The following is a 23,453-nucleotide window of genomic DNA, read 5'->3' on the forward strand; positions in this document are numbered from 1 at the left end:
ATCTCATTCTCTGCTCCTCTACAAATTCACTCTAAGTAATGTTTTCAGAGTTTCACAGGTCAAAGATGCTAGGGGTAAGGTGAGACCTAAATCTTGCTCCTTTTTTTAAAAAATAAAAAACAGTATTAGGCAAATGTTCTGCATGGCACAGGAACAAAGCTATTTTACTGAAAAGCATTTCCCTGCCATCTATTGCAAGTTTTATGCTTGGCAACAGATGCTATGCTGTCATTTTCTAATGCTTCCATTACTATTCAAGTTTTTTGAAATGGAATCTTTAAACCTAGTTGTTTTGTTGTTTGTTTCGTAACTGCCCTCTTTATTCTTCATGGTCCATTCTCTGTGCTGCTTCATTCAGATTTATCTCCTCTTAACCATCTCTGGCCCCCAGATTTTTAGGGTCAGAGTTTAGGAAATGGAAATAGCCTACTAAGGGGGAATACTGTCCAGGAAGGAGTCTCAGAGCCTGGGCTAGGAGTAAAGAGATTGTCTTTCTGGCCAACCATAGACCTTAACCTAAGGAAGAGCAAATTGGGATAAGAGTAAAAATAGTAATAATAATAATGATATTATACTTGTAGATTTGGCTTTTGATCATTTTCCTCTACTTAGAAGTAGATTTTATTTTGTTTATAGATCTAACCTCAGGACTTTGAATTAAACAGTTAGAAATTCGAATTGATCACACTAATTTATTGAATTCTAGGCTAAATAGAATCCAGCCATTCAAATATATGTGTATTTGAACATATAAATTCACAGTGAACCACTTTTTTTTTTTTTTTTTTTGAGACGGAGTCTCAGTCACCAAGGATGGAGTGCAGTGGTGCAATCTCGGCTCACTGCAACCTCCACCTCCCGGGTTCAAGCAATTCTCCTGCCTCAGCCTCCCAAGTAGCTGGGATTACAGGCATGTGCCACCACACTCGGCTAATTTTTGTATTTTTAGTAGAGACAGGGTTTCACCATGTTGGTCAGGCTGGTCTTGAACTCCTGACCTCATGATCCGCCCACCTCAGCCTCTCAAAAGTACTGGGATTACAGACGTGAGCCACTGTGCCTGGCCACAGTTTGAACCACTTTTTAATTAGAACCAAACCTGTCTATGTATTTCTTAAACATCTGAATTAAGATAAAAGAACATTAAAACATTTTCCAGACTGGCCCTCTTATTTTTTATCAGGCTTGACTTCCTGTTCTCAGTTTGGGTATTACCACCATTCCCACCCCCTGAAAAAAGTGCTTCTCAGTGCAGGCTGGCTGTTTTAGGTATGTTGCCTCTGAAAGTAGTGATCAAGAGAAGAAAGGCAAATGTTTTCTGGGTAACAGATTCTTGGGTGACACTGGTTTTTTGAATCTTGGAATGGGTCGTCCCATGAAGAAGAGAGTCTGGTTCTTTATCTGTATGGTTCATTCAGCTGAATTGGCAAGGTCATAAATTCTGTAAGTTATTTAGATTTGTTCTGTTCTGTGGCTACCTGTCCTGTGATTATATATAGTACTTGTAAGCCTAGCAAGTGAGCTTACAGATGTGGGCCACTAGTCACAAGGGGAGAAGCTAAGAGAAAGAGAATGGATTAATGCAGATCCATGCCACTACTAAATAAATAACTCTGAGCTGAAGTCCCACTGATAATAAATGGGGGGATTATAGTTACAAATGTTCACTATTTTTATTCAAAGCTCTCTGAGCTAGACTTCATTCAACCTGAGCATTCCAGAAAAACATCTGCATTCTTTGGAGGCTACTTTTATCAAGATGGAATTCTTATGTGTGGTACAGTTATTTGGGAAGCATGTGAAATGGAATCATTTTCTTTTCATTTATTTATTTATTTTTGAGACAGAGTCTCGCTCTGTCGCCCAGGCTGGAGTGCGGTGGTGCGATCTCAGCTCACTGCAAGCTCTGCCTCCTGGGTTCACGCCATTCTCCTGCCTCAGCCTCCCGCATTGCTGGGACTACAGGCGCTCACCACCACGCCCGGCTAATTTTTTGTATTTTTTTTTTTAAGTAGAGACAGGGTTTTACCATGCTAGCCAGGATGGTCTCGATCTCCTGACCTCGTGATCCGCCCACCTCGGCTCCCAAAGTGCTGGGATTACAGGCCTGAGCCACCACACCCGGCCGAAATGGAATCATTTTCAGACCTTTGAAAAGCAGCCAGTTCAGGCTGGAGGACAACAGTTGTGAACAGCTGAACAGCAACAGTTCCCAGCAGTTTAAGGAAGGAAATGGCAGTGAACCCCCATTTGATTGGGAAGTCAAATCTTAGGCTGGTTGAAGATAGCAGCTGCCTGCCCTATCCTTTGTGTTATCTAACCATTCCACAGCTCATACACAGAAGACTGCAAGGGATCTGACAGAGGGAGGAAGGATGGGGAGAGGCGAATAAGAAAAGCTTTTCTCCCTGTACCCTCATGACTTATGAGTTCATGCTGACAGCAAGCCTGTCTCTCTGAAATGCAGTAAACTGCTGATAAGCCTAATACCTACTACCCTCCTTTTCTACTTGATCTGAAAATCCCATCATTAGTTATTCTTTGTATTGAGTAAGGCCATTTTTCCCCCAGAGCTCCACTATTAAGACATACCAGGAAAGCATTAACATAGCTGCATCTAACAGAAGATGAGATGTTGAAAAGTAAAGCTCAGAAATATTGATGAATGGCATATTAGATAGGTCAGTATTGACAGATGAGGGACAGGAATAAAAAGGAGCCTAGATGCTGTCTTTCTGAGCTATCAGTATAGAAATGCAGGTTCTTGGGCACTGGGGAGGGCATGAAAGGCCACCATCTCAACACAGATATTTTCCAAGGCCCACCTCTGCAGTTGCTGTTTACTGCATTTACTGCCAAAGAAACTCACTACAGATGAACTTTGTGGACTTGATCCTTCATTCTTCTTTGTACACAAATGCTTAAAGCAATTGCCTTTTTTTCCTTTCTGAAGGGAGCTTCCAAAGACTTGAGTTGTCTTGTAGGCATTGGGTTCCAGTGCTGTGTTTTTAATTTATACTATGAGAGAGTGGGATAGTCTTCCAGAATGAGGTGGAGAAGGGAGAAGTCTCATCTGTGAAGAATCATGATGGAGAAGATAACACTATTGCCTGGATATCTTTCAGGATGTTTGGACCAGGAAGAGAGTACAACTTCACTCGGCCCAATGAGAAGGGAGAGTATGAGATTGCTGAAGGCATCAGTGCAACTGTATTTCGCACAGTGCTGGTGCGTGGTAGCCTTTTTTGTTACATTCTCTTCCCCTGGGGCATGTGTGATCAATAGCCTTGAGAGTTCCATCAACTCTGTTACTGACTTTAGGGTCTCTGGTTTCCAGTTGTTTCCTTTCTCGCTTTTTCTATTCCTGTAACTTTTAAGTCCTTGCTTTTTTGTGTGTGAGCTCTATCAGTTACCAAGTTCTGGTTAAACAAGTCAAGATAGCCAGGAGCTGTTTTGCCATCTAATGAATCATCCAATTTGGTGATAATTCCAGTAGCTCATTGCTTTAGCAGAACCAGGAATGCACAGGGATGAAGAAGTAATTTTTCATCTTGTTCTCTGCCTACATTTTTTCTTCCTAATCTATTTACAGGATTATTACAAAACCGGTATCATCAATTGTCCTGATGGCATCTCTATCCCAGATCTTAGAGATACATGTGATTATCTATGCATTAATTTTGACTTCAACACTATCCGATGTCAAGATCTGAGTAAGTACAGGAGCAGCTGCCAGCTGCACTTAAGCAGCTGAACTTTGAGTTTTCTTGGAAGTCACTGATTTTTTTTTTTTTTTTTTTTTTTTTTGAGACACAGTCTCGCTCTGTCGCTCAGGCTGGAGTGCAGTGGCGCAATCTCGGCTCACCGCAACCTCTGCCTCCTGGGTTCAAGGGATTCTCCCTGCCTCAGCCTCCCGAGTAGCTGGGATTACACATACCTGCCACCACACCTGGCTAATTTTTGTATTTTTAGTAGAGATAGGGTTTTGCCATGTTGGCCGGGCTGGTTTTGAACTCCTGACCTCAGGTGATCCGCCCGCCCTCAGCCTCCCAAAGTGCTGGGATTACAGGCATGAGTCACCAAGCCCAGCTGATATTTTCTATTACTAAACAGAAGGAGTTTCAAGTGTAGGTTGAAAATCTTCTGCAGAGGCAGAGATGTGATACTAACTAACCCTTTTCCTCTCCTAGTTCAAAGCACTGTGAGGAACTGGAGTAGACAAAGGAAAACAGATAGTAGTTTCTAAATGGAGCCTGACCATTGGGAGACCAAGCTGACTGCGTCCCTCTTGGGACTTTGGTGTCTGGACTCTAACAAACAAGGATACTGATTGTCCAACATGAGGAACAGTTCACTAATAAAGTCAAACAGCACAAATTGGCCAGGTTCTCCTGATCATGATATGGCCTTTTTTTTTTTTTCTTTTTTAATTTGAGATGGGGTCTTGCTACTATGTTGCTCAGGCTAGTCTCAAACTTCTGGCCTCAAGCAGTCCTCCCACCTCAGTCTCCTGAGTAGCTGGGACTACAGGTACATGCCACCACGCCTGGCTATTATTATTGTTTTGTTTTGGAGACAAGAGTCTCGCTCTGTCGCCCAGGCTGGAGTGCAGTGGTACAATCTCAGCTCACTGCAGCCTCCGCCTCCTGGATTCAAGTAATTCTCCTGCCAGAGCAGCTGGGATTCACAGGCGCATGCCACCATGCCCGGCTAATTTTTGTATTTTTAGTAGAGTTCACCATGTTGGCCAGCCTGGTCTCGAACTCCTGACCTCAAGTGATCTGCCACCTCGGCCTCCCAAAGTGCCAAGGTTACAGGCCTGAGCCACTGAGCCTGGCCTATTATTATTAACTTAGTGTTTGCTAAGTGCTTTATAGATATGGACTTGCTTAAATCTTATAACAATCCTGAAAGATGGGTGATAACCTCATTTAAGAAATTAGCTTATTCAGAGCTCTAGGCATTAAGGCTAGGATTAGAACTGAGATTGTCTGACTGCAAACTCCATGCTCTTATTACCTGGGCTTCCCAAAATTATTTAAATAACTATTCTCTGAATTTCATGATACATTTCCCTGCATGTTGCATCAAAGCCCCTGTACCTGTGATTTCTTTACTGAGTGTATTACACATTTAGAGTAAGTCCTTTGGTGTCACCAAAATTCAGATTATTCCTCTATTATGGTACTCTTAACTCCATGAAATCGGGATCCAAACCATCTTCAGAAGAGGTACTACAAAGAATCGCCCCCAAATGATGATTTCATCTCTTATAGAATTAACATTTATGGTCTGACCTTGTAAGTCCAACAAAACCTCAATTGATCAGAATGCTCAAGGATTATTAAACATGAGTAAATTGAAGAGTGGTAGAATAGGAGACATACCTTAACAAAGCTTAATTATCACCTTGGAGCAGGAAACCATCTCTTTGCCTTTAAATGTGCCACTTCTCTGAACCTCATCAATGATAACAGCCATTCCCTCAGTCTTTTTCACTCCAGTAACATGTGCATTTAGGCAGAAAGCATGTTCACCTACATTTTCTCTCTGCAGGTGCTTTACTCCATGAACTGTCTAATGACGGTGCTCATAAGCAGTTTGATCACTACCTCGAAGAGCTGATCTTGCCCATCATGGTGGGCTGTGCCAAGAAAGGAGAGCGAGAGTGCCACATTGTTGTGCTGACGGATGAGGATTCTGTGGACTGGGATGAAGACCACCCTCCACCAATGGGGGAGGAATATTCCCAAAGTAGGAGCTTCCGGCATGGTGTAGATGTTTTCAGCAAGAAACTTGCTATCTGGAGTAGAAGCTTGATCCTAGAACCAATGTGAATATCAATGTTGAGCCTGTGATGAGCACACTCACCTGGATGACAAATCCCTAGTGATACAGGTCTAGCCTTTATGCTGGGGAACATAGTGAATGTTGTTACACCATTCACTCTTTCTCTGGTGTCTTGTACTGCGTAAGATACTGAGACAGCACATTAAATGATGGTGTCATTCTTCTCTTAATTCATTTTTAAATCCTTTTGAATTGGTAATAAGTCAAAATTCAAAAAACATAAAAGGATATACACTAAAAAGTCTTATTCTCACTCCTGCCCCATCTATCCAGTTTTGCTTCTCAAGTTCTTTTACAGGCTTCCAGGTATATTCAATGTACATACATAACCAATTACTTGTTTTCTCCTCCTTTTTCAAATGTACCATATTATACAACTGTTCTGTGCCATGTGTTAACAAAAATCTTCGACATTCTGGGCTGGGCGCGGTGGCTCATGCCTGTAATCCCAGCACTTTGGGAGGCCGAGGCAGGCGAATCATGAGCTCAGGAGTTCGAGACCAGTCTGGCCAACATGGTGAAAGCCCATCTCTACTAAAAATACAAAAAATTAGCCAGGCGTGGTGGCGTGTGCCTGTAGTTCCAGCTACTCAGGAGGCTGAGGCAGGAGAATCGGGTGAACCTGGGAGGCAGAGGTTGCAGTGAGCCGAAATCATGCCATTGCGCTCCAGCCTGGGCAACAGTGTGAGACTCCATCTCAAAAAAAAAAAAAAAAAGAAAAATCTTCAACATTCTTTTTTGTGGCTCTAGTGTTCCCTTGCACAAACGTGCCATAATTGATTTAACCAGCCATTATTGGACATTTAAACTTGGCCAGGCGCAGTGGCTCATGCCTGTAATCCCAGCACTTTGGGAGGCCAAGGTGGGTGGATTGCTTGAGGTCAGGAGTTCGAGACCAGCCTTGCCAATATAGTGAAACCCCATCTCTATTAAAAATAAAAAAATTAGCTGGGCATCGTGGCTCATGCCTGTAATCCTAGCTGCTCTGGAGGCTGAAACAGGAGAATCACTTGAACCCAGGAGGCGGAGGTTGCAATGAGACAAGATCACACCACTGCACTTTAGCCTGAGCGACAGAGCAAGACTACGTCTCAAAAAAAAAAAAAAAAAGATTAGCTGGGCATGGTAGCCCACGCCTGTAATCCCAGCTACTTAGGAGGCTGAGAGGCAGGAGAATCATTTGAACCCAGGAGGCAGACGTTGCAGTGAGCCGAGATGGCGCCATTGCACTACAGCCTGGGTAACAGAGCAAGACTCCGTCTCAAAAAAAAAAATTGTACCTTTATAATTTTGATAGATGTTGCCAAATTATCCTCCATAAAATCTGTACCAATTTACACTCACAAAACAATACATGACAGGTTTGTTTCCCACCCCCTCACCAAAACAGTGGCTTTTTCTCTTTTTTTTTTTTTTTTTTGAGACAGAGTCCTGCCTCCTGGGTTCAAGTGATTCTCATGCCTCAACCTCCCGAGAAGCTGGGACTACAGATGCGTGCCACCACGCCCAGCTAATTTTTGTATTATTAATAGAAACTGTTTCACCATGTTGGCCAGGCTGGTCTCAAATTCCTGACCTCAAGTGATCCACCCGCCTTAGCCTCCCAAGTGCTGGGATTGCAGGCACCATGCCTGGCCAACAGTGGCTTTTTAAAATTTTTTTACAGATAGAATCTTGCTCTTTCACCCAGGCTGGAGTGCAGTGGTGCAATCATGACTCACTGCAGCCTCAACTTGTAGTCTTAAGTGATTCTCCCACCTCAGCCTCCAAGTAGCCTGGGCTGCAGGTGTGTGCCACCATGATTGGCTAATTTTTTTTTTTTTTAATTTTGTGTAGAAATGGGTTCTATGTTGCCTTGCCTAGGCTAGTCTCAAAACTCCTGGCCTCAAGCCATCTTCCTGCATCTGCCCCCAAAGTGTTGGCATTACAGGCATGAGCCACTGTGCCTGGCCCCAAAACTGTGTTTTTAAAACTTTTATCTTTGCTACTTTCTTAATAGGTAAAAAACTGCAGAATCTTATGATTGGCATGAGTTTTAATTACATTTCTTATTTCATGAGTGAGGCTGAAATTTCTTTTTTCTTTTTTTTTGAGATGGTGTCTCCCTGCTCTTGGCCAGGCTGGAGTGCAATGGCGTGATCTTGGCTCACTGCAACTTCTGCCTCCAGGGTTCCAGTGCTTCTCCTGCCTCAGCCTCCCGAGTAGCTGGGATTACAGGCACCCACCACTATGCCTAATTTTTGTATTTTTAGTAGAGACGGGGTTCCCCCATGTTAGCCAGGCTGGTCTCCAACTCCTGACCTCAACTGATGTGCCTGCCTTGGCCTCCCAAAGTGCTGGGATTACAGGTGTGGCCTGGCTGACCACACCCAGCCAAAACCTTTTTAGTTTTCAAGAGCCATCGTAATTTCCTTTTTTGTTAATAGTGTTTGTGCCTTTTGCCCATTACAAAATCAGATTGTTAGTTTTTTACTTAGTGATTTGTGAAAGCTCTATTTGTGGCAGCTCTTTCTAATTAAGGAAATTAGCCTTTTATGAGTTGCAAATATTTTCTCATTCAGTTGTCTTTTTAGCTTTGGTAAATGGTTTAGGCTATGCAGAGATGTTGCATTTCTAAAATCATCAGTTTTTCTTTTATGGCTTCTAGGTTTAATGTTGTACCCAGAAAGTCCGCACCCTGAGACTATAAAAATTTCTCTTATGGTTTATGTATTATTTAACATTTAATCTTTGATCCATCTGGATTATTTGGGATTAGCAGTCAAGTATATCTTTGATTAGTTTGATTCTGTTAGCTTATCTCTTTCCTCTTAGGTCTTTACTCCATGGCTAACCCCATATTTTTTCTTTTTCAGTTCTTTATAGCTCCAAGCTCTACAGATTCTTCAAATATATTGAGAATAGGGATGTTGCAAAAACAGTGTTAAAGGAACGAGGCCTGAAAAACATTCGCATCGGAATTGAAGGTGAAAAAAAAAAAAAAAATCCCAGTCAACATTCAGGTTGGGTCTATTGCCATAGCTTACACCCTCAAAATTTAGCCTCCAGAGGGTCTAGAAAATGGGCATACATGAAAACCACATTCTTAAGTTTGAAGGTTCCTGTTTTTGTCCTCATTTTTCTTTTCATTTTATCTCCAGTTGAAAATGGTTCAAAGCAGCCACAGAAACAAGTTTGAGTTTACTACTTCAGGATAAAGAGCAGTGAGGGCAAAGGACAGTGGTAGGGAGATACAGCAGGGCTTGTGGGCTCACCAGATGAGAGCGTCGTTCTGCCACCAGTCTTGGTGAAGATGTTTCTGGCATCTGGAAGGGTCCTTCTGAAAAAATAGCTTGGGAACTCAAAATTTAAGATTATTCCGGCCGGGCATGGTTTGTTGTGCCTATGATCCCAGCACTTTGGGATGCCAAGGTAGGCAGATCACTTGAGGTCAGGAGTTTGAGAGCAGCCTGACCAACATGGAGAAAACCCATCTCTACTAAAAATACAGAATTTGTATTTTTGTATGGTGGCATATGCCTGTAATCTCAGCTACTCGGGAGGCTGAGGCAGGAGAATCACTTGAACCCGAGAGGCGAAGGTCACAGTGAGCTGAGATTGTGCCACTGCACTCCAGTCTAGGCAATAAGAGTTAAACTTCATCTCAAAAAAAAAAAAAGATTATTCCATACTTCTGAGGACTGTCTGAATATATTAACAGAACTACTTTGAATGATCTTGAGCAGTGGCTCCCAACCTGTGGTCCCCATGGAAGGCTCTCAAGAGACTGATTCCTGGACAGTGCTATAGTCATTTGGTCTCTCCTACGTGGATCTTTTTTTTTTTTTTTTTTTGAGCCGGAGTCTCACTCTGTCGCCCAGCTGGAGTGCAGTGGCACGATCTCGGCTCACTGCAAGCTCCGCCTCCTGGGTTCATGCCATTCTTCTGCCTCAGCCTCTTGAGTAGCTAAGACTACAGCTACTGCCTGCCTGCCCGCCACCACGCCCAGCTAATTTTTTGTATTTTTAGTAGAGACGGTGTTTCACTGTGTTAGTCAGGATGGTCTCAATCTCCTGACCTCATGATCCGCCGCCTCGGCCACCCAAAGTGCTGGGATTACAGGTGTGAGCCACTGCGCCCAGCCCCCTCTGTGGATCTTTGTTTGACTCTTGTGCTTTGCTACTCTTGTTGCCTCATTTCTGCCCACAGAACCCGTCAAAGCTTCATTGTGTCTGACTTAAGTTGAATTTAAAGTTGGAGGACTTTTTTTTTTTTTTTAAGAGACAGGGTCTCACTGTTCTGCTTACACTGGAGTACAGTGACACAATCATGGCTCACTGCAGCCTTACCTTCCTGGGCTCAAGTGGTCCTCTTGCCTCCGCCTTCCGAGTAGCAGAGACCACAGGCATGCACCACTATGCTTCACTGTTTTAACCTTTTTTTCTAAGAGATGAGGTCTCCCTCTGGCCTAGGCTGGTTTTGAACTCCTGGACTCAAGCGATCCTCCCGCCTTGGCCTCCCAAAGTGCTAGGATTACAGGTGTGAGCGACAGTGCCCAGTCTTGGAAGACATTTTTGAGATTATCTATTAAATCTCCTCCTACTCGGTCTTTCCCTTGTCTGTTAGGTGCATTTCCCAGAACAACCCATCAAACTATTTTACCATTAGAACATTCTGCCATACATATTTAATAGATAACGGCCTCCATCTCCTGCCTGCCTTCTAGTTAATAGCCTCTGAAGCTACTTTGACTATTTTTCCCATTTCCATGTGACAGCCTTTCACATATTTTAGGCAGCATCTCTGTTTTTTCTTTAGGCTACACATTCCACATTTCCTTAACTATTTCTCACACAGTGTGCCCTCTAAGCAACAGAATTAAGAGGACTAGGGTAGCCATGCTTTGGCAGGACCTTTCTTCTATGGTATTGCCAGCAACACCAGGTTCCTGAACTAGTAAGAGGCTTCTCTCCTCTTTCCATTAGAAGGGATAGAATTCTTGTTACTTCTCAGATTAGTCCCTTCTAGGGACAAGACCTACTAATCTGACCAGGAAGGAAGTGAACATGTAGGTGACTGGGGCTGGGAGAGCATGGGACAGGGACTGGTCACCTCCCACATATTTTCCATGCTGTGATTTTGGGAGAAAACTGATGTGGTTAGGAAGGAGAAAGTACGGACACCAGAGTGAGCACAATTTGTTAGTCATGAGAATGGCCTTTTTCTGTTGCAGGTTACCCTACCTGTAAAGAAAAAATTAAGAGAAGGCCTGGTGGCCGGTCTGAAGTCATCTATAATTACGTACAACGCCCCTTCATCCAGATGTCATGGGAAAAGGAAGAAGGGAAGAGTCGCCATGTGGATTTCCAGTGTGTTCGAAGCAAATCCCTCACGAATCTGGTAGCTGCTGGAGATGATGTCTTGGAGGACCAGGAGATATTAATGCATCACCCACCCCAAGTGGATGAACTTGACCGGCTAAATGCCCCACTTTCTCAGATGGCTTCTAACGACTTTCAGGATTAGGGCCAGCTGTGGGTCTACCCCTTGTTGGAGCCCATCTCACCTGGGATGCCTGCAGCCAGCCCTCCCTCATGATTTGTCTCACCTTGAGCAGGAGACATGCTTCTCCCCTATCCTTTTCCTTTCTGCCATAATTAACATATGTCCTTTTCAGTAAGTCTGTGCCTCTGGCAGGGGATGAAGAAGTACTCACTGGTAATTAGCTACCATCTTTGCAGCAGCCCTGGTAACTTGAAAAATTTGGGTATGGTGCTGTTCACTGAGTCTGTGTAACTGCAAAAGCAGGAAAGGAAGTCAAGACTCCTGTCGCCTTGTGTTTAGCAAAGCAGTCCTTATCCTTTATACTCTGTTCTTGGGTTTTGTTTTTGTCTTGTTTTATACCAGGCAAATTGCTTAGTAGCAAAGGGACCAAACTTAAAAGGTGACAATCTCTAACTTCTAAAAGCAGGCACCAATCAGATGCTCATTAGAGGTTAATGAAGATGCCATTCTTGGTGGCCTCTGCACCCAAATTGCATCTGGAAAGAACTAGGGTCTCGTTCAGAGTGTCCAAAAGGAAATTCTTAAGAGTTTAAATTCAGATTTGTGTCTCATTAATGCAGTGAACAATTCAAAACCACACAGATTCCTTGGCAGGAAAGATAATGGAATAACAATGTTGATGAGACCTTTTTAGCTTCAAGGTTTTGGAGTCTAAACAAATGGATGATTCATTTGGAATGAAACTCACAACGCAAGCAGAAGAACCTCTCCAAATCAGGCCAATTGGGTTATCCTGGCTTGGAATCTGGTGTGAAACCATACGTCTTAACACTCTGGAGCAGCACATTGCTGTGGATATGTCTAGGAGACCTTAGATATGGCTTAAAGGCTTTCAAGATGAGGACAGAAATTGCTTACGATTGCTCAGTTTCTCAACAGAAAGACTTGTAAGAGTGCCAGCATGGGGTATATGGAGTGAAGCTGGGTGGGAAGCAGCATCTGCACAGTCCCTGTCCTAGTGCAGGATTTTTCTCTGTATGTTTTCATACCATGGGATTTTTGGATATCAGTGTATTTCGGTTCTTGAAATAGCCTAATAGCTGCTCACACATTGGGTAGGAATATTATACCAATGTCATCCCCAAAGGAAGGGTGAGCTGAATGGAAATTAAGCCCAGTCATTTTATTTGATCTATCAGTTCTGTTATCAGTGCATGATCACCCAGATCACCCTCCTCAGCCCCCACAGTGCTGAACCACCTTCCCTCCTCTTCTCCATGGCTATTAATAGTATGGCTAAACTTAGAGTCCAGAGCCAGATATAAGTATTTTGGGATTATCTCCCAGTTTGTGGTAGAAGCTAACTGGAATACAGGTTGAGTATCTCTTATCCAAAATGCTAGGGACCAGAAAGGTTTCAGGTTTCAGATTTTTTCAGATTTTGGAATACTTAACAGTTGAGCACCCCAAATCTGAAAGGCTTCTGAACATCATGTCAGCACTCAAAAAAGTGGACTTTGGAGCACTTCAGATTTCGGATTTTTGGATTTGGGATGCTCATCCTGTGTAGGAGAGGCTACTCGATTCCATTTAATGACTGTCCTAGTCATAATCATCCAAAGATAAAAGCCAGGTAGATGTTGAAAGCTCTTTCCAGGGCTGAAAAAGTGTTCTTACGTTCTCTGCATGTGACTAGCATCACTGTGGAAATTAATGCTCTGTTCTTCACTAGAATGTAGTAAGTGGTTAAATTGAGCTATCCCCTACCTGATGACTATTGGCATCCATTTGCAAGGCCAATTGCCTGGATTAAGGGTTAGGATTATTTGTAGCTAGAAGGTAATTTTATTTCTATGAAACTAATTGGCTCATATTTGAGGTCAGGTTTGGCCTTGACCTTACCAGTACATTGATACCCACTACCAGTTGACTAGCCCAGATAATTGTTAAATGGTGCTTCTTTTCTGCTTCTGAGTAGACTTCCATGCCATTACAAAGGAAATTTGAATTAGTGTTTGTATAATCCATGATAAGTATGTATAACTTCTGTTACACAGCTTATGTATTGTTAACATTTAAGTGTAAACCATGCCACAGCCAACACTTAAAAATGAAAACTAATTAGTTCTTGCTTAGGGAAAATGCCAGGTATGAAGTATGGCATATACTTGACACTGTCCTGTGTAGCCCTTTACTTTGCCCAGGCTTTCAAGATTGAGGTCTTTTTTCCCCCAAATTAGGTTAACATGCATTTGACCCCAACCTGTGGTTTTGAGTAAGCTGGAAATGTGGCAGTAGGCGTTCTAGTGTCATGAGGTGGTGGTGACTGAAGGAAAAGCTGGGGTCACAGGTTCCTTCTGGTGGAGAGGAAGGTTTATTTCTATGCCCCTCCCACCACCCTCCACCTGGAGCTCACCCAAGCCTGCTCCAGTCCCAGGGCAGGCCATTCTGCAAAAGCAGGACCTCACAGAAACAAGGGCTGGGTTGACGTCACCCCCTTCAGAGTTGGTTACTGGCCAGATGGGTAAGGGGCATTTGTAATTTTAAAAAGGTGGAACTTGGGTTTGGTGTTTTCTTCTAAGTGCCTAAATAAGCAAGCCAGGCTGTTGATATTTTAGCCAGAGTAATTGGCAAGCCAAGATTAACCCAAATCTGAAGTTTAGTATCTTGAGTTTGCATCTGCATCATATCATGCTGTTTTGATGAGGAAACATTTGCCACTGAGGAGTTGGAGGGAGGGCAAGACGACAGTGTTAAAATAAGTCAGATCATTTAATGGTTTCCCCTAAGCCCTGGAAAAATATTTGGAAGAATGGCAGCAAAAAGGTTAAGAAAGCAAGCCAGATTTACTGCACAATATGCAGTACCCAGTACTACTTTAAATCTCAAGAGAACAGTATGATGTCTAATGTATACAGGTCTATGAAAATACTGTGGAATAAGCCCAGGAAGGTTAGATGTGTTTGCAGATAAGTGTCCCAAAGGGTCTCCCTCTAAGTAAAACTAATATTCAGACCACAGGCTTTAATGTAAACTGTCATAAAGTGGGATGTGGAGGATTTTTTTTAAGTCAAGTGTCAATGGAAGTTAAAAAGCAAGGGTTTTTGGCCAGGCGTGGTGGCTCACGCCTGTAATCCCAGCACTTTGGGAGGTCAAGGCCGGCAAATCACCTAAGGTCAGGAGTTCGAGACCAGCCTGGCTAACACGGTGAAACCCCGTCTCTACTAAAAATACAAAAAAATTAGCCTGGTGTGGTGGTGAGTGCCTGTAGTCCCAGCTACTTGGGAGGCTGAGGCAGGAGAATCGCTTGAACCCGGGAGGTAGAGGTTGCAGTGAGCCAAGATCCTGCCACTGCACTCCAGCCTGGGCAACAGAGCAAGACTCCATCTCAAAAAAGAAAAAAAAAAATCAAAGGTTTTGGCTGGGTGCAGTGGCTCATGCCGGTAATCCCAGCACTTTGGGAGGCCAAGGTGGGAGGATCACTTGAGGTCAGGAGTTTGAGACTGGCCTGGGTAATGCAAAAAAATAAAAAAATAGCCAAGCATGGACATGGTAGTGCATACCTGTAGTCCCAGCCACTCAAGAGGCTGAGGCAGGATGATTGCTTCAGCCCAGGAGGATGAGGCTGCAGTGAGCCATGATGATGCTACTGCACTCCAGCCTGGATGACAGAGCAAGACCCTGTCTCAATATTTTAAGACAAGGGTTTGTAGTAATGTATTCAATGCCACTTCTTGCCATCACTTTGCAATTATTGAAATGGGAATACTGAGCTCAGAAAGCAAATATGATGCTTTCATGGGAGATGGAGCCACATTTGTGTTCTGTGTGGCATCACTAGTGCAGGAGAACATTACATTTTCTTCTGAAGGCAAAATGCTTGTAGGTTTTGCCTCTTTACTTTGTATTTACTTTTAAAATTGCACTTGTTCACCTACCAGTGTTTACGAAATCCTGTATTTGGGATGCTTTTTCTATAATAAAATATTATAATTTGTGTGTCTGTTTTTTTAGCAGAAAGTAAAATTAGAAATAAAGATGTTGAGCCAGGCGCATTGGCTCACGCCTGTAATCCCAGTACTTTGGGAGGCCGAACGGGTGGATCACTTGAGGTCAGGAGTTCGAGACCAGCCTGGCCAAGATGTGGCAAAACCTTATCTCTACTAGAAATACAAAAATTAGCCAGGCGTGGTGGCACACGCCTGTAGTCCCAGGTACTGGGGAGGCTGAGGCAAAAGAATCACTTGAACCTGTGAGGCAGAGGCTGCAGTGAGCCGAGATTGTGCCACTGCATTCCAGCCTGGGTGACACAGCAAGACTCCGTCTTAGAAAAAAAAGTAGGTGGGTCTTTGAAGACTTCACTACCAAGGTGAGAGGTGAAGCCACAGTATGGAGATCACCATGAGATCACACGACTAAAGAGGGCAAAGGCACCAGCACCAACATTTAAGTGTGGAACTAGTAAGAAGGAAGTCAGGGAGATGGGAGGAGAGTGAGTTTGTTTTAAAGGTTAACAGTGTGAATGCAGCAGATTAAGATGAGGACTGAAGGGGGAACCCAATGGATATGGCGGAACACCAGTGACTAGAGGAGTGATAACAAATACGAGCATGTTTTACACAGGAGATAAAATTAATACTAACATTTCACACACAGGGCAGAAACCAGACCAGCATGGATTAAAGTGGGGAAGTGAGAAACAAAGTAAAAGTGACTGCAGTGTTCCTTATGCTCTTCACAAAAGTAATTATCTATTCACAGATCCATGCCTCCACCACAACACAGGAGCATACTGACCAGCCTATAAAACCCTGGACTGCTCACTTTTTTCCCTCCTGCCCAATCACTGCTGCCTAAATAAAAACATATCTGGGATGCTTCACTAAGCTACTCACAACTCTGGGTTGGCTTGTCATCGTCACATCAACACTAATGTAAATAAGGTGATGCTACATTCCATTAAGCCACTTGGTGGGAATTCTCTCAAACTGATCTGCAATTCAGAACCACGGTGAGCTCCCTGTTGCCTCACCAGTCTGTTGCCTCATCAAACTGAGCTTGAATGTTGCTTGGGCAAGGTGTTTTTTCTCTGGAAATGTGCATGAAAAAGCATCACGAAGGCCGTTTTTGTCAGTGTTGGCTTTGATGGATCATTCCAGAGAAGTATGCTCTGTAGGAAATGAAAATATCATTCACTGAATCCTTCTGAATTCAATTAAAAACACCACTTGGGTTACACAGAAGCCCAGGAGAACCAGGACAAGGCGATCTAAAAAAGTTCCAAGGAAATAATTCTGACAAAGAGCATGACCAACTGATGGCAGAGGTGTACTCTTACTAGGCCATACAGATGAGTTTTCAAATTGGCAATCTGTTTTGCAGAACCTGAGTATTAATCCTGAAGGAACTCATGTGAATCTTACTTTTGACTTTTTTTTTTTTTTTTTTTTTTTGAGACAGACTCTCACTCTGTCACCCAGGCTGGAGTGCAGTGGCACAATCTCGGCTCATTGCCACCTCCACCTCGCAGGCTCAAGTGATTCTCCCACCTCAGACTCCTGAGCATCTGGGACCACAGACACGTGCCACCATGCTAATTTTTTGTATTTTTGGTAGAGGCAGGGTTTCGCCATGTTGCCCAGGTTGGTCTTGAACTAACTGGGCTCAAGTGATCCACTCACTTCAGCCTCCCAAAGTGCTGGGATTAAAGCGTGAGCCATCATGCCCAGCCCTTTGAAAGTAATTCTAAGGGCAACAATGGATCAAGCTGGTATCCACCCATCAACAGTCAGAAAAGCAGCCTAGGTAATTTAGATGCAGGGGAGAGGAGTACTAAATAAATGCCAATCAACCAAGCCAACTAAAAAGAAACAGGTACTAAAGAAAATTGTGATGCATTCCTGGACTGGAAGAGATCAAATGATATGATTTTGGTTTTATTTTAGTATGCCATTTTCTAACTCCCCCAATGAGAGTAGGAAACAGAATTTCTGTGAACAGGATCAACACTGAGCCAGTGCTGCCCAACATGTTTCTTAGGATTCATAAGCCTTAGAAAGACATGACCCATTCTGGCTGCATTTAGCTTCCTCTGCCTGCAGTTTCTACTCTAGCTGGTCTTTGCCCCTCCCTTCTTGACTCCTTGAGATGCTTTTCCCTACCCACAAAGGGGCTAACAAGTGGGGCATATGGGACTCCTCCAGTATACAACATCTCAGAGACAGAACCCTGCTCTGATGGACACAGGGCTGAACAACTCCATTTTTTTTTTTTTTTTTTTAGATGGAGTCTCGCTCTATCACCCAGGCTGGAGTGCAATGACACGATCTCAGCTCACTGCAACCTCCGCCTCCCAGGTTCAAGCGATTCTCCTGCCTCAGCCTGCTGAGTAGCTGAGACTACAGGCTCGTGCCACCATGCCCAGCTAATTTTTGTATTTTTAGTAGACACGGGGTTTCACTGTGTTAGCCAGGATGGTCTCAATCTTTCCTGACCTTGTGATCCCACTGCCTCGGCCTCCCAAAGTCCTAGGATTACAGGTGTGAGACACCGCACCCAGCCAACAATTCCATCTTATGAGCTCATGAGATTCCTCGTTGACTGCAGGCTGGGAAAAAACGGGGCTGGGCTGTAAATCGCGGTACAAAAGGTCCACCAGATGACAGCACTTTTGTCAGGATGTGCCCTTGGCCTTACTGTGAGGGTAGGGCCCACTGCCCTGCAACAGTGAGGTGGGTGGAAGAAGCACATGCAGTCGGGGCAAGAGAAGTCTCTTCATATGGACAGTGATTCAGGAGACTAGCTCCCTAAGAACAAAAGTCAGTCCCAGCTTTCCTGAGATGGAAAAGCACTTTGCATGAAGATGGTGATACAGTTTTGAAATTAACACTCGAAATTCGGCGTTGTAATGGTGTGTGGACAAAGGGGTTAAAAGCAGCCATCAGCACTCTGCCTCTAAGTTATATGCCACTATTTGCTTTAAATCACATCACAATCCCTTCTTGGCCTTTTTGCTAAGATCAAATGCAGTATCTGTTCTTATCAGTTTAATAAATCACACCACATATCTGCACTGCTGTTTTTACACAGTTTATTCAGAAGTTTAAAAGTTAAAATGTGGGCATTTTCCCCTGAAACAAATCATCCCCTGCCACTCCCCAACACAGACTCTCCCGACACTGCAGTTCTTTCTCTTTACCCAGGCTTACCACACATTCTTGCAAAACACACAGGAGTCAACACCCCAACTATTTGGTAATACAAAGAGACTACAAAGTCACACAAAAGAATCTCATTTACTTCCTTTTCACTAGCAGGCTATGAATGAAAGACTGAGAGGCAAACAAATCACATTCATCCAGAGTTGAGACTTCCCTAACTTTTTTTCTTCCTCTAAGAGGTTAAAACCCAAAGCAGTTTCACTGACAACTGTAACTCTGATATTCCATTTTTGTCTTCTGAATGGCTAAGCTAGGACATACTTTCCTTTCAAAGCTTATCTTCACAACCTCAAGACTGGCAGAAAGCAGGCTCCCAGCTGCAGCTCAGCCACAATACTCTGCAACAGGCAAAGTTCCCACATAGGTGCAAATGATGCTTTAAGAGTTATCAAAACTTTTTTAAAAATAATGCATTAATATGGAGCCTCCACATTTTTCTGACGAAATTCCTCTAAAGGTGGTGGCAGCTGTGAAACAGAAGGCACTTTGTGCTAAAATTCAGAGGGTCTCTCGAGAGAACGCCACAGCAGAGAGACCCAATCCGCCTAAGTTGCAGGCGACCCTTTAGGGTGGGGAGGAGTATCCCCCAGGAAGGCATCTGCAAAGGAAAAAATTGTAATCATAATTCCAAGGCAAAATGGCTACTTAAAGTTGGGAGAAAAGAAATACCAAGAGAGAAGACAAAACATGGTTGCGCCCACGACTGAGGAGTGAACTTTACATGGACTTGTCAGCTGGCAGCTGGCTCTGTACTTCTGTTGGGCTGGTTCCTTCACCATTTCCAAAGGGGTTCTGGAGACCTTGCGGGAACAGGAACAGCACCTTAGCCAAGAGGGTTCCAGGCCTCCAGCCTAGGCCTGGGCTCTCCTCGTTAGGTTCCCAGGAATAAATTGAGTTCCCGTTGGCAGCACTTGCAGGTATTGCTGGTCCACAGCAACATCTGTCTTAGGGATTTTCTGGTACAGCCGTGAAGAGAAAGGATCCACCGTGAAGAAGGATCCACATAATCCGGGATTCCTTGGCAATGCCCAAAGACTTTCTGGGCCTTCTAAGAGCAACAATGGATCAAGCTGGTAACCCCCATCAACACTCAGAAAAGCAGCATGGGTATTTTAGATAGGGGACAGGGAGGAGATAAATCAATGGATTGACAGTCTTTATCTTAGTACCATAAATAAAGTGCACCATGAATGGAGGCTATAAGCCACTCGCCTGAGGCTGAGGTATGGGTAGAAACTACCATCACCACCCTCAGGGTGGCGGATCATTTCCTTCAGCCAGAATCCTGGCTGCTGAGACTGTCTTTATTGCTTTATTTCCTTAGTACTATGGAACTTTTAGCTATAAAGGAAATACTCGGTGGGCTTGGCAGAGAGCATGTCACAAAATCACAGGAATTGGCTGATATTCGATGACTATACATGACAATCTCAATAATGGATGATGGCTGTTTTTCCCCTTCATTCTGATGAACTTAGGAAAACTCAAGTTATTTTTAAAACACCTATCAAATTGGCTCATGATGCTTCTCTTCCAAAGCAGGATAGCTGTTTATGGCCGATGTAGTAGAAATGGTTGTCTTTGTTTACAGTTTTTCAGATGCATTATGGAAGAAAATCCTCTTACTATCACATTTCAGAAGACTTTACTATGACATATTGGTAGGTTCCATCAACTTCTTGGAAGCTCTTCAAGAGTGTGAGAGGAAAAGCATGATGTTATACAAAGAACTCTGCTCCACGTAGGATTCCGTGGCAAGAGTACTATTTTGCTGCTTTCATGTAGGAAGGTATTGCCCCCCTTGCAGTCAGGCCCTCAAAGCGCTTGTACGTGTAATTGATGAAGACCCAGTCTTTGTTCTTGTAGTCAGTCTCAGGGTGATTACTTGTGGCCACTGGGAAAGAAACAGGTGTGAGAGTTGATTCACTGCCTTACCTCCAATGGACTACTCACGGTGCTGAAGACGGGACTCTGAAGAACACACCAGTTTCTATTTGGGAAAGCTTATTTTTCACTCTTATGAATTTTTTTTTTTTTTTTTTTTTTGAGACACAGTCTTGCTCTGTCGCCAGGCTGGAGTGCAGTGGCATCATCTCAGCTCACTGCAACCTTGCCTCCCGGGTTCAAGCAATCCTTCTGCCTCAGCCTCCCCAGTAGCTAGGAATACAGGTGCGTGCCACCACACCCAGCTAATTTTTGTATTTTTAGTAGAGATGGGGTTTCACCATGTTGGCCAGGATGGTTTCGATCTCTTAACCTTGTGATCTGCCCACCTCGGCCTCCCAAAGTGCTGGGATTTTAGGCGTGAGCCACCGCTCCTGGCCTCACTCTATGAATTTTCTACATTTTCTAGCTCATGTTCTTTAAATCTCGTATTTCTTCACAAAATTTTAATGCTTTATTTTCCCATTCCTGTCATTTCAGATTACCTAACACTTAGTAAATAACAAAAGAACAGATTTTTGTGGCTTACTCACCCAGTTGAGCAGTCTAAACATGGGAGCTGATACTCATTTTCCATTCACCAAGGTTTCACCACTACCCAGCATTAGAACTGGAAAAGTACTTACAAAGAACCTGAAGAAATGAAGTTCTTCTCCATGTTCCCTACCCTGATTTGTAAACATCATCCCAAAATTGGGGGTAAATAATGTGCTTATAAGGCAGCAGGAGACAATGCTGGTGGTGTTACCTGTTGGCTTAAGAATATCAGATTCTGGAAACTCATCGAAGTTTGAGGTATCATCAATGCTTTTGATTTCAATAGATATTGCAGCAGGTCTCTCTCTGCCAAGAATACACATGCCAAAAATTACTAAGTTACTAATCAAATGGATCATACCAATCAAGTCTTTCTCCAAAAAAGACCCCTGGTCTGACATGAGAAGACTCTTCACTGGCAGGCAGCATTTATTTTCTCTGAAAAACTTATAAACACTGACCAACCAAGCCAACTGACTGTACCCAAAGTAAATTATGATTTAAAAAAAAAATAACTCAATCATTCATAGCTAGAAAGAAAGATAAGAATAACTAAAACCTGAAGTTAGTGCAACTCCCCCCATGGCCTGGCCTGTCTACTAAAAAGGGAAACTGAACCTCTAAATGTCCCCTTGTGTAGGGCTCTGCCCTTCTTCCACTGGAGGTGCCAACAAGTAGGATGGCTAAAAAAGTGGCAAAGGTAAAAAATCACAAGCAGCAAATCAGAAAACAATTATAAAATAAATGAAAACTTCACCTTCTATTTAATAACCAATGAATGCTGAATGAGAAGGTCTGGACTACAGCAGGTGGTCTAGGCTCTCACGGCTGTTGGCCGTAGTCTACTACCCCCACCATAACAATTTTCACTCTCCCTTTCCCTCTCCACTTCCACCCCTCCAATCTTTCCTCCACTCCTATCTCCCTTCTCTATGTTCCAGTGATACCTTCCACCCTGTGGGCAGGAACAGTCCCGCTGGTGGGCCCTAAGAGGTTGCTGAGTTCTAGGTAAAGGGTAATACACTTCCTAGATGCTCCCTCCACCTCAAAAAACAAAGTTCACTTCACTTTGTAAATAACTGCTAGATTCAATATATTCCATGACACATGGCTGACAAAAAACCTAACACCCAATCTTCACCATGAATGAAAATCAGGAAAAGACCCTGAATCTCTAAGAAGCTCTCTTCCCTTACTTGGCTTGCCAATGATGGTCCTTCCAAATTATTATTAAGTAAACTAGAGACTTTCTGAAATAATTCTGAAAGTGTTTATATGGATATACCTGATATGTTCCCAGTCAACACCTTCAAAAAAAGAGTTACTTTTTATTTCCTCAACTCCAGGAGCTCCAATTCTATGTTCCCATTCACAGCAGAATCTGGAAAAGACAAAGGCCTTTCAGCACATCTCAAGGAGTCTCTTCAGAAAAAGAAAAACTTTTTTTTTTTTTTTTTTTTGAGACAGCGTCTCACTCTGTCACCCAGGCTGAAGTGCAGTAGCACAATCATGGCTCACTGCAGCCTCAACTTCCTGGGCTCAAGGGATCCTCCCATCTCAGCCTCCCAAGTGGCTGGGACCACAGGTTCCACCACGCCCAGCCAATCATTTTTTTTTAGAGGTGGGGTTTTGCTGTGTTGTCCAGGCTGGTCTCAAACTCCTGGGCTCAAGTGATCCCCCTGCCTCAGCCTCCCAAAGTGCTGGGATTATAGGCATGAGCCACCATGCACAGCATTTTTATTTGTTTAAAGAGAGGAATAGGAGGAAACAGAAAGCAGATTCAGGAGATAACTAAAGTTTTTTAAAAAAATGGAATCATTCATATTAAAAAGCTGAGAAAGAGGGTGGAGGAATGTTCTCTAATACCTCAAAATTAGATCCTTGGCTTTCTCAGAGATGGGAACTTCTGGAGGAAAAGTCAGAGTTTCTTTCCAGTTCATCACCTTCTTATATGTCTCTTGAGGGGTCTCAGAACAGAAAGGTGGGTAGCCTGTAATAAAAAAGGAACTTCGGAGCTTTTACACTCCAGAACTTTGAATCTGACCGAGATTACTCTCCTTAATAAAATTCTATATGTCTTTTTTTTTTTTTTTGAGACGGGGTCTCACTCTGTTACCTAGGCTGGAGTGCAGTGGCGCAATCATGGTTCACTGCAGCCTTGAATTCCTGGGCTCAAGTGACCTTCCTGCCTCAGCCTTCCCAGTAGGTGGGAATGCGGAAGAGCACCACCACATCCAGCTGATTTTTTATTTTTCTTTTGTAAAGACAGAGTCTTGCTATGTTGATCAGGCTTGTTTTAAACTTCTGGGTTTAAGCGATCCTACCCCACCTCGACCTCCCAAAGTGCTGGGATAACAGGCATAAGCCACTGTGCCCGGCCTGATTCTGTATGTCTTTAATGACTACTGGATTACTCTG

At 43.5% G+C, this 23,453-nt stretch overlaps 2 protein-coding genes and 1 pseudogene across 10 annotated transcripts in view; 2 read left to right on the forward strand and 1 right to left on the reverse strand.

The window, feature by feature from the left end:
• The window catches only part of KCTD20 (potassium channel tetramerization domain containing 20), a 45,257-nt gene extending 29,926 nt beyond the window's left edge, over positions 1-15,331 (forward strand). For 3 of the 4 annotated variants that reach the window (XM_055264348.2, XM_055264349.2, XM_055264350.2), the window contains 5 exons: positions 3,126-3,228; positions 3,593-3,713; positions 5,557-5,754; positions 8,706-8,816; positions 11,063-15,331. In XM_055264348.2, the coding sequence (XP_055120323.1) occupies positions 3,126-3,228; positions 3,593-3,713; positions 5,557-5,754; positions 8,706-8,816; positions 11,063-11,355 (826 nt within the window). In that variant the 3' untranslated portion in view covers positions 11,356-15,331. The remainder of the gene's footprint in view (positions 1-3,125; positions 3,229-3,592; positions 3,714-5,556; positions 5,755-8,705; positions 8,817-11,062) is intronic. The other variant, XM_055264352.2, reaches the window with a different exon arrangement.
• Positions 15,332-15,635: 304 nt separating this feature from the next.
• The window catches only part of STK38 (serine/threonine kinase 38), a 94,914-nt gene continuing 87,096 nt past the window's right edge, over positions 15,636-23,453 (reverse strand). For 5 of the 6 annotated variants that reach the window (XM_055264345.2, XM_055264344.2, XM_055264342.2 and 2 more), the window contains 4 exons: positions 22,902-23,025; positions 22,321-22,416; positions 21,247-21,341; positions 18,408-20,448 (listed from right to left, as the gene is read on the reverse strand). In XM_055264345.2, coding sequence (XP_055120320.1) covers positions 20,318-20,448; positions 21,247-21,341; positions 22,321-22,416; positions 22,902-23,025 — 446 coding nt within the window. In that variant the 3' untranslated portion in view covers positions 18,408-20,317. Of the gene's footprint in view, positions 16,505-18,407; positions 20,449-21,246; positions 21,342-22,320; positions 22,417-22,901; positions 23,026-23,453 lie in introns of those variants that run through there. The other variant, XM_055264347.2, reaches the window with a different exon arrangement.
• LOC129473901 (uncharacterized) lies at positions 18,328-18,483 on the forward strand (annotated as a pseudogene).

This window comes from Symphalangus syndactylus, chromosome 23, assembly GCF_028878055.3.
Source record: "Symphalangus syndactylus isolate Jambi chromosome 23, NHGRI_mSymSyn1-v2.1_pri, whole genome shotgun sequence".
NCBI lineage: Eukaryota > Metazoa > Chordata > Mammalia > Primates > Hylobatidae > Symphalangus > Symphalangus syndactylus.